The 16,430-nt window shown below is 35.2% G+C and overlaps 1 protein-coding gene across 1 annotated transcript; it reads right to left on the bottom strand.

Annotated features, from left to right (window-relative positions):
• Nucleotides 1-308: 308 nt before the first annotated feature.
• On the bottom strand, nucleotides 309-13,045 carry LOC113768955 (receptor-like serine/threonine-protein kinase SD1-6). The gene is made up of 14 exons (XM_027313454.1): nucleotides 11,899-13,045; nucleotides 11,194-11,333; nucleotides 10,870-11,080; nucleotides 10,411-10,648; nucleotides 10,218-10,305; nucleotides 9,753-10,031; nucleotides 4,327-4,410; nucleotides 3,069-4,194; nucleotides 2,191-2,388; nucleotides 1,952-2,088; nucleotides 1,446-1,659; nucleotides 1,026-1,263; nucleotides 736-886; nucleotides 309-617 (listed from the first exon to the last, which is right to left on the bottom strand). Exons 1-14 carry the CDS (start codon nucleotides 13,043-13,045, stop codon nucleotides 309-311), a joined length of 4,560 nt encoding a protein of 1,519 aa, XP_027169255.1.
• Nucleotides 13,046-16,430: the final 3,385 nt, after the last annotated feature.

A 16,430-nucleotide genomic window follows, 5' to 3' on the forward strand; every position in this document is an offset into this window, starting at 1 on the left:
CACCGCCAATTAAAGAAAAGGGAATGTATATTTTTTTAATATTCTGTAATTTCGTTCGTACTTGCTTTTTGGACAAGTCAATTTCTTTGTAATTATGAGATTGGAAGGCAATTTCCAAGTCACTTGTTATAAATTACACAAAACTATGATTAACCATGAAATTACCTGTTGCCTGTAAAAAAATTAATAACGATGATGATGATGATTGAAAAATGTCACAAGGAGATACTTTTAGGGGGAGGGTATGAGAAAAGGTAAATGTCCAGTGTTAAAAAAGAATACAAATTAATTTATTCCTCTGTAAAACATCATCGAGCCTCCAAATCCGAAATCGTCACTGAGTTGTTGGAGCAGTCTGGATTTTGAACGAAGTTGCCATTGTTTCGGCAGCCGGTGCTGGCAGAAAAAGCAGGTCGATTTGGAACAAGAAGGCCTACTAGGAATTGGTTGTTAAGCATGGAAATCACATCAGACATGCATGGTCTATCTGCTGCATTTTCTTCAACGCATAACAGCCCAACTTGAACACATCTTGATATTTCATGCATGGGAATTGTTTCACCTAGACTGGGATCTGCTATGTCTGAAATCCTTCCTTCTTTCCATAAATCCCACACCTGAAATATACAGAGCAAGAAAGTGTGAGACACATGATATTCCTCAGATAAATTGAGCTAAACTTGAAGAAATTGGAATATTCTATGAATTAGAACTGTAACATGTCAGGATACTCACATGTCCGACTAAGGTAAAACGATCATCTGTATCATTGACAGAAGTGACTTTCTTGCCAGTTATGGTCTCCAATATCATGACTCCAAAGCTATAAACGTCAGACTTCTCAGAGATTATTCCATTCATTGCATACTCAGGAGACATGTAACCACTGTTTAATAACATCACTAAGTCATATACTTCTATCATAGTAACAAAGCTGCTACTCAAAAAATAAATAAAAAGCTGCTACTTATAAGTTTGGAAATTGCCATACTTTTCTAATTAGGTAAATGAGAATGGATGCTTACTATGTCCCTATAATGTTCAATGTACTTGCACGTGATTCATCTTCTCCAAAAACTTTTGCAGCCCCAAAACCAGAAATTTTGGGATTCAGGTTATTGTCCAGCAAGACATTGCTTGTTTTGAGATCCTTGTGGATGATTCTTAGTCTGGAATACTTGTGGAGGTACAGCAGCCCTTGAGCTATGCCTTCAATAATATGCGAACGCCTTTTCCAATCAAGTACTCCCTGTGTTGTAGCATCTGTGAAAAAAAAAATCTATTACATATATAATTTATTTATAAGTAAATCAGCCAGAGATAAGAAAACATAGATATTCTATCTTTTGTTTTCATTTTCTTTTCTATGGCTAATCTGTAGAGGATTAGAGAATAGAAGGCAAACCCATATTGGGCAAAATAGGTATCTAGCTGGTTGATCTCACCAAAAATAAATGAATCCAAGCTACCATTGGGTAGGTACTCGTAAACTAATATCCGGTCCTCTCCATGAATGGAGTATCCCAAAAGTTTTACAAGGTTTCGGTGTTGCAGCTTAGACATCGCTGCAACTTCGGTCTCGAATTGTTTATCAATTCCATGCCCAGACAATATATTCAATCTTTTCACCGCAATCTCCTGTCCAGTAGGCAACTTACCCTGAACCACAAAACTTGCTATTTAGGGATAAGTGATTGAAAAATAAGAAAAAGCATATATGGCTCAATTACGTTCCTCAAATAGAAAAATCATGGGAACAAAATAGCTAACGTCTATTGTCCATTGTCTTGTATAACTTTTCTCCTCCTTTTTTTTTTTTTTTTTCTTTTTGGTGTAAGCTGTACTTTTATTCATATCAACTTCACTGTCTCATGCTGGATACAATCTAAATGCAGCATAAAATCTTGAAATATATCATGATAAGCTTTTCTGTATAAAATAACATCTTTACCTTGTAAACAGAACCAAATTCTCCTTGGACAAGTTTGTTTTCTTCAGAAAACTGATCAGTCGCAAATGTTATGATGCTAAATTCGAAAAGGGGTAATTCATGATCCCTCTCATCAGGAAGCTGGAAGTTCCCAGGCCCTGATAGATCAAACAACAATAACTTTGTCCATCAGGATGTTGCAAGTGTTTTAGCATAGAATAGATATGACAATTATGATTTACTGCAAGTTAACGACGTACCATGAGTACTATTGTTTAATGTATCTTCATGATGGTGAATTTTTCTTTGCAGATTGCAACATAAATAGAGTAACGCAAGAGCCCCGAGAAATACTGCTGCAGCAGCAATAGATAACTTCACTTTCCATGCGTCTGATTTCTTTTTTCGCCAGGGAGGGCTTGGAGCAAGCTCAGGTGATTGGGTAGGTGGACTGACTTCTGTTATGGTCAAACGACAATCATAGCAGAAAATGAGAGACGATGTTGCTTGATGACGGCAAAAAGAAATTATCTACGCTTCATCTCTCGAGTACAAGACTAATATACATGAATTTCTTCTCAACTTTAGAAGGTGATCATCACTAATCAAGTTCATGAGTTTCGGGGTTTTTTTTTCCCAATTTGTGCACACCATACCTATTAATCACCTTAGTGTAGGAATTGTGCTACCCAAAAACGTTAAAGTTTCAAATATAGGATCTGCAGTCATAGATTTTAGACAAACACATGAAGTTGTACGGTATTTTGTCATTGTTAACATACTGCTAAATCTTTCCAGATGATTAACATTGTGCCTCATTGGCACAGCTTAGAAGAAAATTTTTTTTCTTGGTAGAATCTTGCCAAATTTGTTTTCCACGCTACCTAGATTCTGCATAAAATGGCGTACAATACATGAACAATTATTGGACAATTCAGATGCAAAGAGAGGAAGCAGAAAAAGAAAAATGAACACAAGCTACAACTTTTTATTTTATTCTTTTATTCTTTTGGGGCAAGCTTCGACTTCTACATGCATATGTTCCATCAAATCTTATGAGAAGAAATACTTTTATGGAATCAAATATTTAAACAGGACAGGATAAACAAAAAAGAAAAAGGAACCATTTGGAGTGTACCTTTCACCAAAACAAACCTTTCGCGGACGAAAAGTTTCTGTTTATCTGAAAAAATAAGATTTCCTTTCTTTCTCGTAGCTATTTTGCAGCCCAGCGCAACACCATTGTTATCGTATGTTGTATTAGAGTAGGCATAGCACGAGCAGTTTTTTCTGCATATCGACTTACAATAATGAAGGGCATTGTCATTATTCCATATTTCATCCCACGCGTCCAAGTCACCCATTATTTCCTTAAATCCATCACCAGCGCCACAAGGATTCGTACACCCCATGGTCTGATTTTTCCAGGTCTTGCCATCAATCATGTCACAAACTGCCAATGCTTGAGAATCAGTAAAGTCCCCACTACTAACATGAATTTGCCCAGTTGCAGCAAGGATGAATAGGGCATAGGGATCAGTGCTACTGTTCCATGTGAAATATGTCTCGTTCCAATCTGAAACGTAGTAAAAATTCAATCCAAAATCATCTGAGATATCAAGAAAGCTGAAATTCTGGCCATTCCATATCCCACTCCGCCAATAAACCACTCCATCTTGCATAATAACAATTTCCTTTGTATTGTTCGGATTAATTCCTAATGTAGAAGCAGGATCCCCAAATGTTGGCCTTGAAGTTAGAAGGATTGTGCTTGATCCAAAAACCCCAAGTTTCATGCCTTGAAGCCATTTATTGGTAGGATAATCGAAACTTTGCCATACAGTATTACCTCCAGGAGCTCTCAAAACCAGGTTTCCATTATCGAGTAAAGTAGCAGTCGTGTTGCTAATGAAAACAGGCTGTTGAGAGTTTGCAACAATCAGCTGATTGTGAGAAATGTCATACACAACTAGCTTTCCATCAGGATTCATGGTTACATATGCGGGCTCAGTTCTGGCAGGAATCAGGTAGTTGTCGTTAGCCCAGGCGTCGATGGTTTGACGCATAGACACATACAGAACCGTCAGGTACCATGCCCAGCTAAGCGGATGAGTGATGGTGAGCTGAAAACGCTGGTTGGAAGACTCCAAGAAGTCTCCATAATATACAACTAGGGACTCATTAACGCCTAGCGTATCTCTAGCTTGAGAAACACAAAACAGGGAGAAATAATAAGCAAAAATGCAGTACAAGATTGCCAAATACTGATTGCCCATTCTTGATAACGTCTGTAAAGACTAGTATATGTTTTTTCTTTCTTTTTTGCCTTGTGAAGCTGCAGAATTGAATCTTGTCGGTGATCATATAAGAATGAAGCTCATTTGGGAAAAATATACTTCTGCAGCCCAGGTGCTTTTCGCTATTACTTCACTGTACTGCAATTTGGGAAAGAGCCCCGAAAGAGAACTTAAATAGTTAAACTAGTAAAAAGTTGGATAAGCATTAGATTTAATGTACACATCTGACGACCAATAGTTTCAGAAGGAAGCCAACGGAGATGAGTCTATTTCTAATTTGGCAAGGCAACTTCGTGTTTCTTATAAATTCTCCTGGTCATAATTGGGTACCAGCTAAAAAAAGAGTAAAAGAGTATGTATATATCAGCCCCGGTTATATTCAGTATTTAAATAAGGACAATACTAGCATTTCAATTACCATGATTGATTTCCCTTACATTTTCACTTTACTTAAAAACTGAGGAGAGTATTGTAGATATTTTGAAATATTAGAGGAGTCATGTGATAATAAACGGAACAACAAAAACGTACATACTAAATTAATAATTTAACCTATAAAATTTTTGCTTGCTTCATACTTTTTAATGACTTTAATTGCACCCTAAACTGGACCCTTTGTACACTAAAGTTACCAATTGTTAACTCTTGACATCTTATAATTTCATTTAAAACACACTAAGTCTGCAGTTATCATAATCTTTAAATCACCCTAATAGCTAAGCTGTTGATAAAAGTTGAAGCAAAAAATGTAAGGGAAAAATTGGGAAGCAGATACGTTTAAGTTCGTATTCTGTTTTTCAATTACGTGTAATGCTATTTATTTTGGATTTGAGGAAACTTTGAAATTTATAAGAATGTGAAATGGGGATTATTTTGAATATTTCAATAAACTGAATTAAGATGCTCAATTTGAAATACTAGAAGGAACTTACTGCTTGAAGTGTTTTTAATTTATGAAATTTAAAAAAATAGAAACATTGAATACTAGCTGAAAAAGTAAAAATAATAATAATAAGAAGAACATTGAATGCTAGCTGAAAAGGTAACAAGAGCTTATAGACACACACATAAATGTATGTATCTACAGGACACGGGGCTCAAACAGTCATCAGAAAAATCATTTAGATCGGTTTTGTGCAAAATGCATAAGATGTAATTTTGTATGCAAATTGTGTAACTCCTTTTCAATAACATGTAACTATAGACAAAATTTTGTGGATCCCACACATGGTGTGAAAAATGATATATAAGATGCAATCTAGATTTTACATTTTTTTTTTTGTCAAATCTTGGCCATCAACCTTCCAGAACGGTTGCTTTCTGCAACTGTTCATGCCCCTCCTCTGTATGTACATACGTCGATATGTATATAAAGTATTGAAACTTACGTTATTGAACTAGAAATAGTCTTCCTACCACTTGAAGTGTAGAAACATTTTTTTTCCTGTTTAAAGTGTAGAGATATATTTATGGGGTCTAAATGCATGTAATTTGTATGGAAAAGATAGTAGAAATTTTAAAATTGTTATGCGCATATACTGGAATCTACTTTTTTAAACAAATCGAACAATCCTTTAATACGTACAAATTGAGGCGATTATGTGGTAACAACTTTGGTTTTAGTTGTCATGATTGCACCAAAAATACTCTGCATATAAGCATGAAGTTTCCTACATTGTACTTTTACATGAACATCGTATTATTGACTCTATTCTATTTTTATTTTTTCCTTTTAGGTTAATAAAGTCCGATGCTCGAAAAGTAAACAAGTCAAGTCAACAAACTTATTCTATTAAATATGAGGAAAACCCGTCAAGAGATAAATAATAAATTTTGACTGAGAGACAGCTAGCCTTGCTCAGCTGCCTCCCAGATTCTATTATTTTGGTTCGTTGAACTCAAAAGCTCAAACAATTACTGGATTACAAAAATACTCCCTGCCGACAAGAAAGTAAGCAAAAGTTCTTGTAATTTGGATTATTCCACATCTCTCATACTTTAATCTCCTTCTTATCATAATCTAAACCGCTTAAATACATTATTAAAATTCATAATCATGTAGCCCATACCCTTGTGTCTCTTTCTAAAGTTTTACTATGTTTATTATGTTGAATATGATCGTACGGATGGTAGGCAGATTATAATTAATTAGGAATCATTAATTACTAAAATATAGCAAATTGTTGTTACCCTCTATCGTATGAAGGAAACCATCAAGTCACTCCTGTCCTTCCAAAGAATTGTTGATTCACGAGAGGGGATGCATTGTCAAAAGGAAACCTGGAATTTTCTTTTTTTGGCAATTAATTAAGCTATTTGTCGTAGAAATGAATGGATACAATGCAGGACTGACTCTTAGGTCAATTTTCATGTAAGCCTGGTCAACATTTCAAAATAAAATGTATCAGTGATAGTCTGACAGATATACATGGAAAGAAGAACCAACAAATAAAACGTGGAAAAGGATGGAAATTTGGAGGGGGGAGGGAGAAATTTTATTATTTTATGTCGTTTGTGGCGCTTCCTGTTTTTGACAAGTCGATTTCTTTGTGAATGGTGATTAACGCTAGAACTTAAAAAGCAGTTTCACAGATTAGGATTTTGGGAGCCACTTCTGCACCCAAAATGGAGCCACTCGGAGAAGGTAATGGTTCATAGCCAACTTTATGTACACGCATTAGAAACACACTATTGAGTTCAAATTTAAGATCAAAGTTTAAATCAGTTTCGATTAAACGACTAATCTGGTTAATTAATGACCTAATTACTATTTCATGATCATGAGAATTCTTGAAGTTAAGCTCTCAAAATGCACAATGTGTTAGGCCTAGGGGTGATACTAAACCGAATAGCTTGACTCGAGCTTGCAAACTACTCGGTCAATAGCTCGGTTCGAGCTCATTTTGACAGAGCTCAAACTGCTCAATAAAAGCAGCAAGCCAAGCTCGAGTTTCAATATTTTACACTCAAAGGCTCGACGAGACTAATTGATTTTTTTATAATATATATTTTAATTTTTTTATATTTATTATTGTGAAATATCAATAATATCCTTTATTTAAAATTATATGTAAAATATTAATTTTTATTATATGAATTTGATTAGGCTTGATTGAGTTCGAATAGGCTCGATTGAACTTGATTTGATTTAATAAAATTTAATGAAACTCGAGTTCGAGCTCGAACTCAAATAACATAAATTGAAGTCGAGTTCGAACTCAAGCTCGACTTCTAAAAGTTTGACGAACTCAAGCTCAATCTCGAACTTAGTTATTTTACCTTAAGTCGAGCTCGAGTAGTCGATTCGGCTCGAATACACCCTTTGTTAGGCCCTCGAAAGGTATTGGGTCGAGCACTTCATAAGCCTGAATTTTTAACCTGCATTAGATCACTATTGAATTCGTCAATAAAATAGCTGTGATTTTTTTTTTTCATGAGACTTAGTTCATTAGCATGATCCACGATGACTTAATTTATAACAAAAACAACCAATTCTAAAGTTATTAGTATATATTTTGTATTATATGGCATTATTAGATTTTTCGTACCTGTCACACCAATCCCTGAAAGTAGAAAAATGACAAATAGAGAAAACCAGAATGGAAACAAAAAGAAAAAGAATTATGCACTGGTTAATTCCATTTGTATCTTCTTGCTCCTATGACGTAAATATCCATATCATCTTATAAGCACTGGAGTCTACGTTTTTCTTCTTCTTCTTCTTCATTTTCATTCTTTTATGGTGATCATGTAAAGCAAAATAACTTCTTTTCTCAATTGTAACACAGAATTCTACCAGATATCGAGTTGATGAAGCCCCCATCAAAGTTCTTGAAAATGAAGAAGAAATTGTTGTGCCATTCCAAAGCAATCCCCCCTTTGTTGCAACATTCGGATCAGTTGTGGCTGATGCATCTGGGATTAGTGATCCTGTAGCTAAATGTGGAAAGCCAGGGAAATTATGTTGGATACCAGTATGGGGGCTCTAGAGGGCAAATTACACTTTCCCCCCTGCGATGTAGCTAATTTTCACATAACCCCCTATAGTTTTAAAAATTATATATAATCCTCTTATAATTGGGATTAAAGTGTCAAAGTGACAGAAATGATCATCTATAATGAAACCTATAAAAATGTCGAAATTACCCTTATTTAAGAACTAAAATGGCTGAAATGACTAAAATATATAAACATAATATGCATGACACTTTAACCCTGTATGATTTTGTATTTTACCATATAACCACCTTATAGTTTAGTATTTTACCATGTAACCCCCTTATAATTTTCAATATATATACATTACCCCCTGTAGTTAATAAATAATTTTTAAAATTATACAGGGTTATTTTTGATATTTTAGTTGACTCCGTTATGGATTATAAATTTCGTCATTTTGACATTTTAATCCATACCATAAGGGGGGTTATGCATAGATTTTGAAATCATAGAAGAGTTATGTAATAAAATACTAAACCTAAAGTGTAATTTACCTGGCTCCATATGGTAGAATGCGAAAGGGTAAATTACACTTTACCCCCTGTGATTTAGTATTTTTCTACATAACTCTTCTATGGTTTTAAAAACTATACATAACCCCCTCGTAGTTTGGATTAAAGTGTCAAAGTGACGGAAATGGTTATTCGTAACGGAACTTTTAAAAATATCGAAATTACCCTTATAAATACATGACACACTAACTCCGTATGATTTTATATTTTACCATATAACCCCTTTATGGTTTAATACTTTATCATATAATCTCTTTATGATTTTTAAAATATACACATAACCCCCTTGATTAATAAATAATTTTTAACTTTACAAAGGGTATTTTTGAAATTTTAGGTGATTTCGTTACGAATGATTATTTTCATCACTTTGATATTTTAATTCAAATCATGAGGGGGTTATGTATAGCGTTTGAAACCATAGGGGGGTTATATAAAAAAAATACTAAACTACAGAGGGTAAAGTGTAATTTGCCCAATGCGAAATCATAGCGGGTAAATATTAAAATCATGCTATTCACTTGAATCCTTTATTCTACAAGTGAAACCTTGGAATCAATTATGCCCGTCAAAGTGCGGTTAATCACGCGGAGTTATATGGTCAAAAAGGGTTTTGGAAAATGATCCTCTTTTAGACGTTAATTGTGTCTTTTCGAGACTAAAGTGATGCAATGCATGTGTAGCTTTCTCTTGTGTATACCTGCGTGCCAAAGCTTTTAAATTTCTTTAAACAATATGTAAAAGCAACATAGACTGATAACCAAAAGAGAATCCACGAAATGTTAACAAAGGAAAAAAAGAGAGAGACCTCTTCCGAGAAGTACCAAGCATAGAGACAAAAGGACTCGTAAAAATTTTGCCTTAAAAAAAATGAGAAGATATTACAGAAGATATATACCGCTGGGGAAAAAAACAAAAATAAAAATAAAAATCCAGTAGTGCAGAAACAATACAAATGGCTTTATATTTAGCTTGAAAAAAATGTCATCGAGCCTCCAAATCCGAAATTGTTACTGTATTGTTGGAGCAAGGTTCTGCATTCCGAACCAAATTGTCATTGTTCCGGCCGCCGGTAGCAGCAGAAAAAGCCGGTCGATATGGAACACGAAGACTGACTAGTGTTCCATTTAGCATGGAAATAACGTCAGACATGGTTGGTCTGTCGGCTGCATTTTCTTCACCACACAACAGCCCAACTTGAACATATCTTGAAATTTCATGCATGGCAATTGTCTCACCAAAACTAGGATCTGCAATGTCCGAAACCCTTCCTTCTTTCCATAAATCCCACACCTGATCAAATGTTTAGGAGCAAGAAAATGTCAGTGATCACAATCATTCTTCAGAAAATGTATGGAACTAAAAACTGAGAAATTGTATGTAACTGTCTGTATATGTGTCAAGATATATACTCACATGTCCTACTAAGTTTAAATGATCATCGGTGTCATTGAAAGTTGTGTTCTTCTTTCCGCTTATGATCTCCAACATCATGACTCCGAAGCTGTAAACATCAGACTTCTCAGAGATGATGCCATTCATGGCATATTCAGGAGACATGTAGCCACTGTTTCATTGCCGCACTAACTAAGTTTAATCTCCATACATTCTGATATTATCATAATTAGGGAAGATGGAATTTAGCAAGCAGGAAGATTGAATTGGTACTCACTAGGTCCCAACGACTCTCAATGTATTTGCACGTGATTCATCATCTCCAAAAATTCTTGCTGTCCCAAAATCAGAAATCTTGGGATTCAGGTCATTATCCAACAAAACATTGCTTGTTTTGAGATCTCTGTGGATGATTTTTAATCTGGAATACTTGTGGAGGTACAACAGCCCTTGAGCTATCCCTTCAATAATACTGGAACGCCTTCTCCAATCTAGTACTGCCCGTTTTGTAGTATCTGTGAAAAAAAAATGCACAAACACACACAAAATAGTGGGTAAATGATTATCATTAAACAAGCCATAGACAAGAAAATATGATATATATCGTGTCTTTTTTTTTATAACTAAGTTTGTAAATAGACAAGAGAAAAGAAAATTGATGAAATTGATTTGAAGTCGGTACAACTCTCCAAGCACATGTTGGGCAAAAAAAAAAAAAAACGATAGTTAAACTCACCAAAAATAAATGAATCCAAGCTACCATTGGGCAAGTACTCATAAACTAGTATCCGGTCCTCCCCATGAATGCAGTATCCCAAAAGTTTTACAAGGTTTCGATGTTGCAGCTTAGAGATCACTGTCACTTCATTCTTGAATTGCTCAATTCCATGGCCGGACATTATTTTCAATCTTTTCACCGCAATCTCTTGCCCAGTAGACAACTTTCCCTGGACCACAAAACTTGTTATTTAAAGCCAGTTTAAAGTCTTGAGATAATGCAATTGCAAAAAGAAATTAGAATGCTAGGTCCTTAAGAGTCTAGAGATGATAGCATCGTTACCTTGTACACTGGACCAAATCCTCCTTGACCAAGTTTGTTTTCATCAGAAAAATTATTTGTTGCCATTTCTATGCTGGTAAACTCGAAAACAGATGATTCATCATCCCTTTTTTCATGAAGCTGCTGGAACTTCTCTAAACCTGACAGATCAAGCAACAATAGCTCAAGCAACAGTAAACCTGCTCGAACTTCCCTAAAAAACTCATGATTGACAGTCAGTTAACATTAATCTACCTTCATGGCGACGAATTTTGCTTTGTCGATTACAACATAGGTAAAGTAACGTAAGAGTCCCCAAAAATGTTACTAGAGCACCACCAATAGATAACTTCACTTTCCAGGTCTCTGACTTCTTTTTTCGGCATGGAGCAAGCTCAGGTGATGGGATAGATGGAAGACCTAGCTTGGTTGTAGCCAAACAACATGCACAGGAAAAAATGAAAGATACTGCAGCTTGATATCATAGCTAAAAGAAATTAAAAGTTCCTTAATGTACAAGTTTTCTATGCGCTTTTTTTTCTCTCTTTTTTTTTAATTTCAAAAGTGGAAATCATCATCATTCAAGTTCATCAGTTTCGGTGTTTTCCAATTTGTGCTCACCATATCTAGATGAATTCGGATTAATCACTTCAACCAACTAATATTAGGAGTTGAACAAGCACTTGAACAAAGACACAAGTTAAAACAGAAACAGTTTGCGTGTACCTTTCTCCAAAACAAAGCTTTCGCGGGCAAAAATTGTTTGTTTATTTGAAGAAATAAGTTTTCCATGTCGTCTGATAGCCATTTTACAGCCCATAGCAACACCGTCCTGATCGTATGCAGTATTAGAATAAGCATAGCACGAACAGTTTCTTCTGCATCTCAACTTACAAAAGCGAAGAGCATTGTCATTATAGGACACTTCATCCCACGCAACCAAGTCACCCATTATTTCCTTAAATCCATCACCGACGCCACAAGAATTCGTACACCCTTTGGGCTGATCTTTCGTGGTCCTGTAAGTGATTACATCACAAACTGCCAATACCTGTGCATTGGTAAAATCCCCACTACTAACTGTAATATTCCCACTTTCGCTAAAAATTAGTAAGGCAAAGGGATCAGTACTACTATTCCACGTGAAATAGGTCTCATTTGGAGTGGATACATAGTAAAAATTGAAACCAAAACTATCCGATATATCAAGAAAGCTGAGCTTTTGGCCATCCCATGTCCCACTTCTCCAATAAACCACTCCATCTTGCGTAATAGTAATCTCCCTGGTATTATTCAAATCGACGCCTAATGTAGAAGAAGGTTGGTTATAGCTTGGTGATGAAGTTAGAAATCTTGTACCTGATTGCAAAATCCCAAGTTTCATTCCTTGAAGCCATTTATTACTCGGATGGTCAAAGCTTTGCCAGACAGTATTCCCTCCAGGTGCTCTCAAAACCAGGTTCCCGTTGTCAAGTAAAATTGCAGTAGTGTTGCTAATCATAATAGGCTGTTCAGAATTCACAACGATTACAGGACTGTGAGAAGTGTCATATACAACCAGCCTTCCATCTGCATTCATGGTTAAAAATGCAGGCTCTTTGCTGGCTGGAGTCTGGTAGCTGTCGCTGGCCCAGACGTCAATTGATCGAAGCATGGACATGTATTGGATCACCAGGAACCATAACCAGCTATAGGGATGAGTGATGGTGAGCCGAAAACGCTGGTTGGAAGACTCCAATAAGTCTCCATGGTATACAAGTACGGATTCGTTAACTCCAAGTGTATCTTTACCTTGAGAAACACAGAACAGGGAGAAATAAAAAGCAAAAATGCAAGAAAGAATTGCCAAATATTGCCTGCAAGATCTGCCCATTCTTGGTATCTTCGGTAAACGCTAGAATATGTTTTTCTTGCGCTGTCTTGCTAATGCTGATATAAGGATGAATGTCCTTTCATTTCTCAAAATAAAAAATTGCCTGATTGGGGGATACTATGAAGTGGGAAAGGCTGACTACAAGGAAACTGACGAAAAGTGGAAAAATTATACTTGGGCTGCCACTGCCCCATGTGCTTTTGCTAAACTAGTCAATTAATTGGAATTCTCCACAGTGCAACACGGGAAAGATCCTCAGCATGGTTCAAAGTCGCGGTCGCGGTCGCGGCTTGGACCGTTTCACATCGGTCTCGGCATATTGGTCGCGGCCTCGGCGAGACGTGAATTTTTAAAATATTTAATATTCTAAAAATTGTAAAAAATATGATAAATAAAAATAATTAAAAATTAATAAAAATAATAAAAATTCAAGTTGACTCGAAGTGACTCGGCCGTTTTAACCCTTCACGGTGACGTCTCAGCCTATCACGTATCTCGGAAACGTTTCGTCGCGATCTAGCCCGAGATGTCTCGGTCTCAACCGAGTCTTCGAACCATGATCCTCAGTGAAGGACTTGAATTACTAAATCCTCAGTATGATAAAATTACAATTAACCCACAATGATAGTAACAATAATACATACATAAAACAACTAATCCAGAAACATTAACCAGCTGATGTCGAACAAATTTTCAAGTCTTATTGGACCTCACAGACCTTTCGATGGCAAGCTAAGGTTGGAAGAAACTTGAACGTGCAACAAATTTTTAAAAAATATTATTAATCTTTAGCTCGAGAAGAACTTTTGAGTTTATAAGACAGTGTCTGAATCGTCTTTAATAGCTCCGTAATCTACCTGGTTAAATTTATTGAACCCATTTTTTAGGCCAAAATTCCTTCATTTTGGTTACTTTTGGACCACTTTTAGTTATTCCTTTAGACTAACGATCCAAAGATTATTGACTTTGACGACAATAGGATGACTATAATAGCATAATTACATTAAAAAAAGAAAAGAGTGTACTAAGCAATCCATTGATTGAGACTTCGTTTGTCCGATAGCTGCCAAATTCTTACGTTGGAGAAAAACAATTTGTTAAATAGAAACTATAGGGCGAAAAAGTGGCTTTTTCTCGGTGGGAAACTGCTTCCATACATCGTATGTCCCAATCGACCCGATTACCGGGGGAAAAAAAAAAGCCGAATAGAGAGAAAATTTGCTGAATCACGAAAAAAGAAAAAAAAATTCTGATTCCACAAATATAGAGACGTGTTATTGAGAATATTACATTGGTTTCGATTTCTTTTTTTTTTTCCCTTTTCTTGTTTACTTTTATGCTTCTTCTTGTTAATTTCTAATTCATTCCAATGTAGTCAAACAAATCAGACGTCATCAAACATTTCTTCTTCCTTTCGTTTTGCAAATGATACCACTATTCTCAAACCAATCAAATGTCATCAAACATCATGCACCAATTTGAGTAGTAACTATGGCTATGGCTGTAAATTAAATGAGATCGATCTTAACACACAGTTTTGACTCGATTTCAGTTTAATTTGTAACTAACTCGAGTTCGAATTCAAAACGAATTAACACTCCACTAATGGAGTGCCAAAGCCAATCCCAAATATACAATCATAGAAAGGAGCCACGGATAATTGGCTGGAGGTTTATCTCCGTTCTTAGCCCTTTCTCACTCATGAAAAGTCTCTTAAGAAATCTTGTCTCACTTAGCAAGATGAGGATATTCCTTTGGACTAATGGTTCGCAAAGTGTGTGTAGTGGGATTTGAGCAGAGCCAAAGAAGAACCAACCTCTTTAGGAGATTGGTACCCACGCAGAAGACAAGCCCATCATCCTAAATTTCAACAAATTTTTTCCCCTTAACAAAACTGTCCCTCTTCAGTTTAAAGCTTTTTTTTTTTTTTGTGGGAGTATGCCTTTGATTGACAGAATTCTGGGCACCTTTCTTCCTAGAATTCCGGGCACCTTTGATTGATAGAATTCTGAGCACCTTTCTTCCTTTCTGATGATGTATTTGGAATTCTGAAGGACACACTATTATTGCCTTCCTGGGAAATATTGAAAAATTAAGTTGCCCCACAGATAAAAGGAATTGTATTTGGAATCAGTACATCAAGTCAGTTCTGTCTTTCCTAAGAATTGTTAGCTAAAAGGCGTCATATGGTCAAAAACAGATAATTAATTGTGTCTTCTAGAGTGTAATAGTGCTAATTTCTTTCTTCTTTTTTTTATCCCTTCCTTTTCTATTCGCTTATCTTTCTGCGAAATCTTTTAATATTTTTATTTTTAAAAAAAATGTAAGAGTAGCCTAAATGACAAAAAATGAATGAAAAGAATACCAGCAACAAAAAAAATGTGGAAAATGGGGGGAAAATGTGGAAAAGGAAAGTTGGGAGGGAGAAAATATAAAGAAGAAAGAACCTGAGAAGATGTTACTACATGGAGGGATATTTTTAGAGGGGAAAAGTTCAAAATAAAATTGACTCAAATGAAAGATGAACAAATTTCCATCAAGTGTATCCATTTAATAATTATCATTTTCACCCTAAAACTAAATACTGGAGCAATTTCTTTTCCATCTCAGCAGATTAATTGTATTTTTTTTTCTTTTGTGAGTTTATAGCAACAGTAGATAATATTCAATCATCAATAAATGAATGTAGAAACAAAGGACCGGGTAGAACATAACATGTTGAAGTTCAAGTGCTGAAATTGCAGCTACGTCATTAATTTTCAATTTTTTTTAACTACAAAAAGGAAATTTTTTTCCTCTTTTTATTGGAACCAAGACTCAAAATATGGCACATGATTTTCAAACTGCTCTGAAAAAGGTAAGAAAAAGAACTGCGTGACATTTTATATGAAATATATAACAGCAAAGTTTTAATATATACCACAGCAAAACAGAGAAAAGGGAATAAATTCTTGGCTATTCTATTCTCTTAACTTGATTATTCAATTTTTTGTTATCAAGATGTTAGAATGCCAGCGAACAGAAATTTCGCTTTTTCTTTAGACCTTTTGGGTTTATATCGCTGTAAAGAATGGTTTATTCTTTCCTCCATAGGACCAAAAAAATAAAAAGAAATGGTTATTAAAACTTTTGGAGCCACTGGAGAAAGCCATTGTTTCGTAAAAATTGCAAAGACTAAAGGTAAATCCAAAAATTTTTACAATATATGATAAAAGTTCTCTAGTTTATATATATAATACATTCAGGGGTGGTTATCTTTCATAGTCTTATAGATGATCAAAAACCGAAAAGAACAAATTCTAATAAAAAAAAATGGTCTATTTTATGTATATGGTTAATGCATCCAGTCTGTATTAGATTCTCTCATAAGTGTAACCAAATCCCC

Source organism: Coffea eugenioides, chromosome 4, assembly GCF_003713205.1.
Source record: "Coffea eugenioides isolate CCC68of chromosome 4, Ceug_1.0, whole genome shotgun sequence".
Classification (NCBI taxonomy): Eukaryota; Viridiplantae; Streptophyta; class Magnoliopsida; order Gentianales; family Rubiaceae; genus Coffea; species Coffea eugenioides.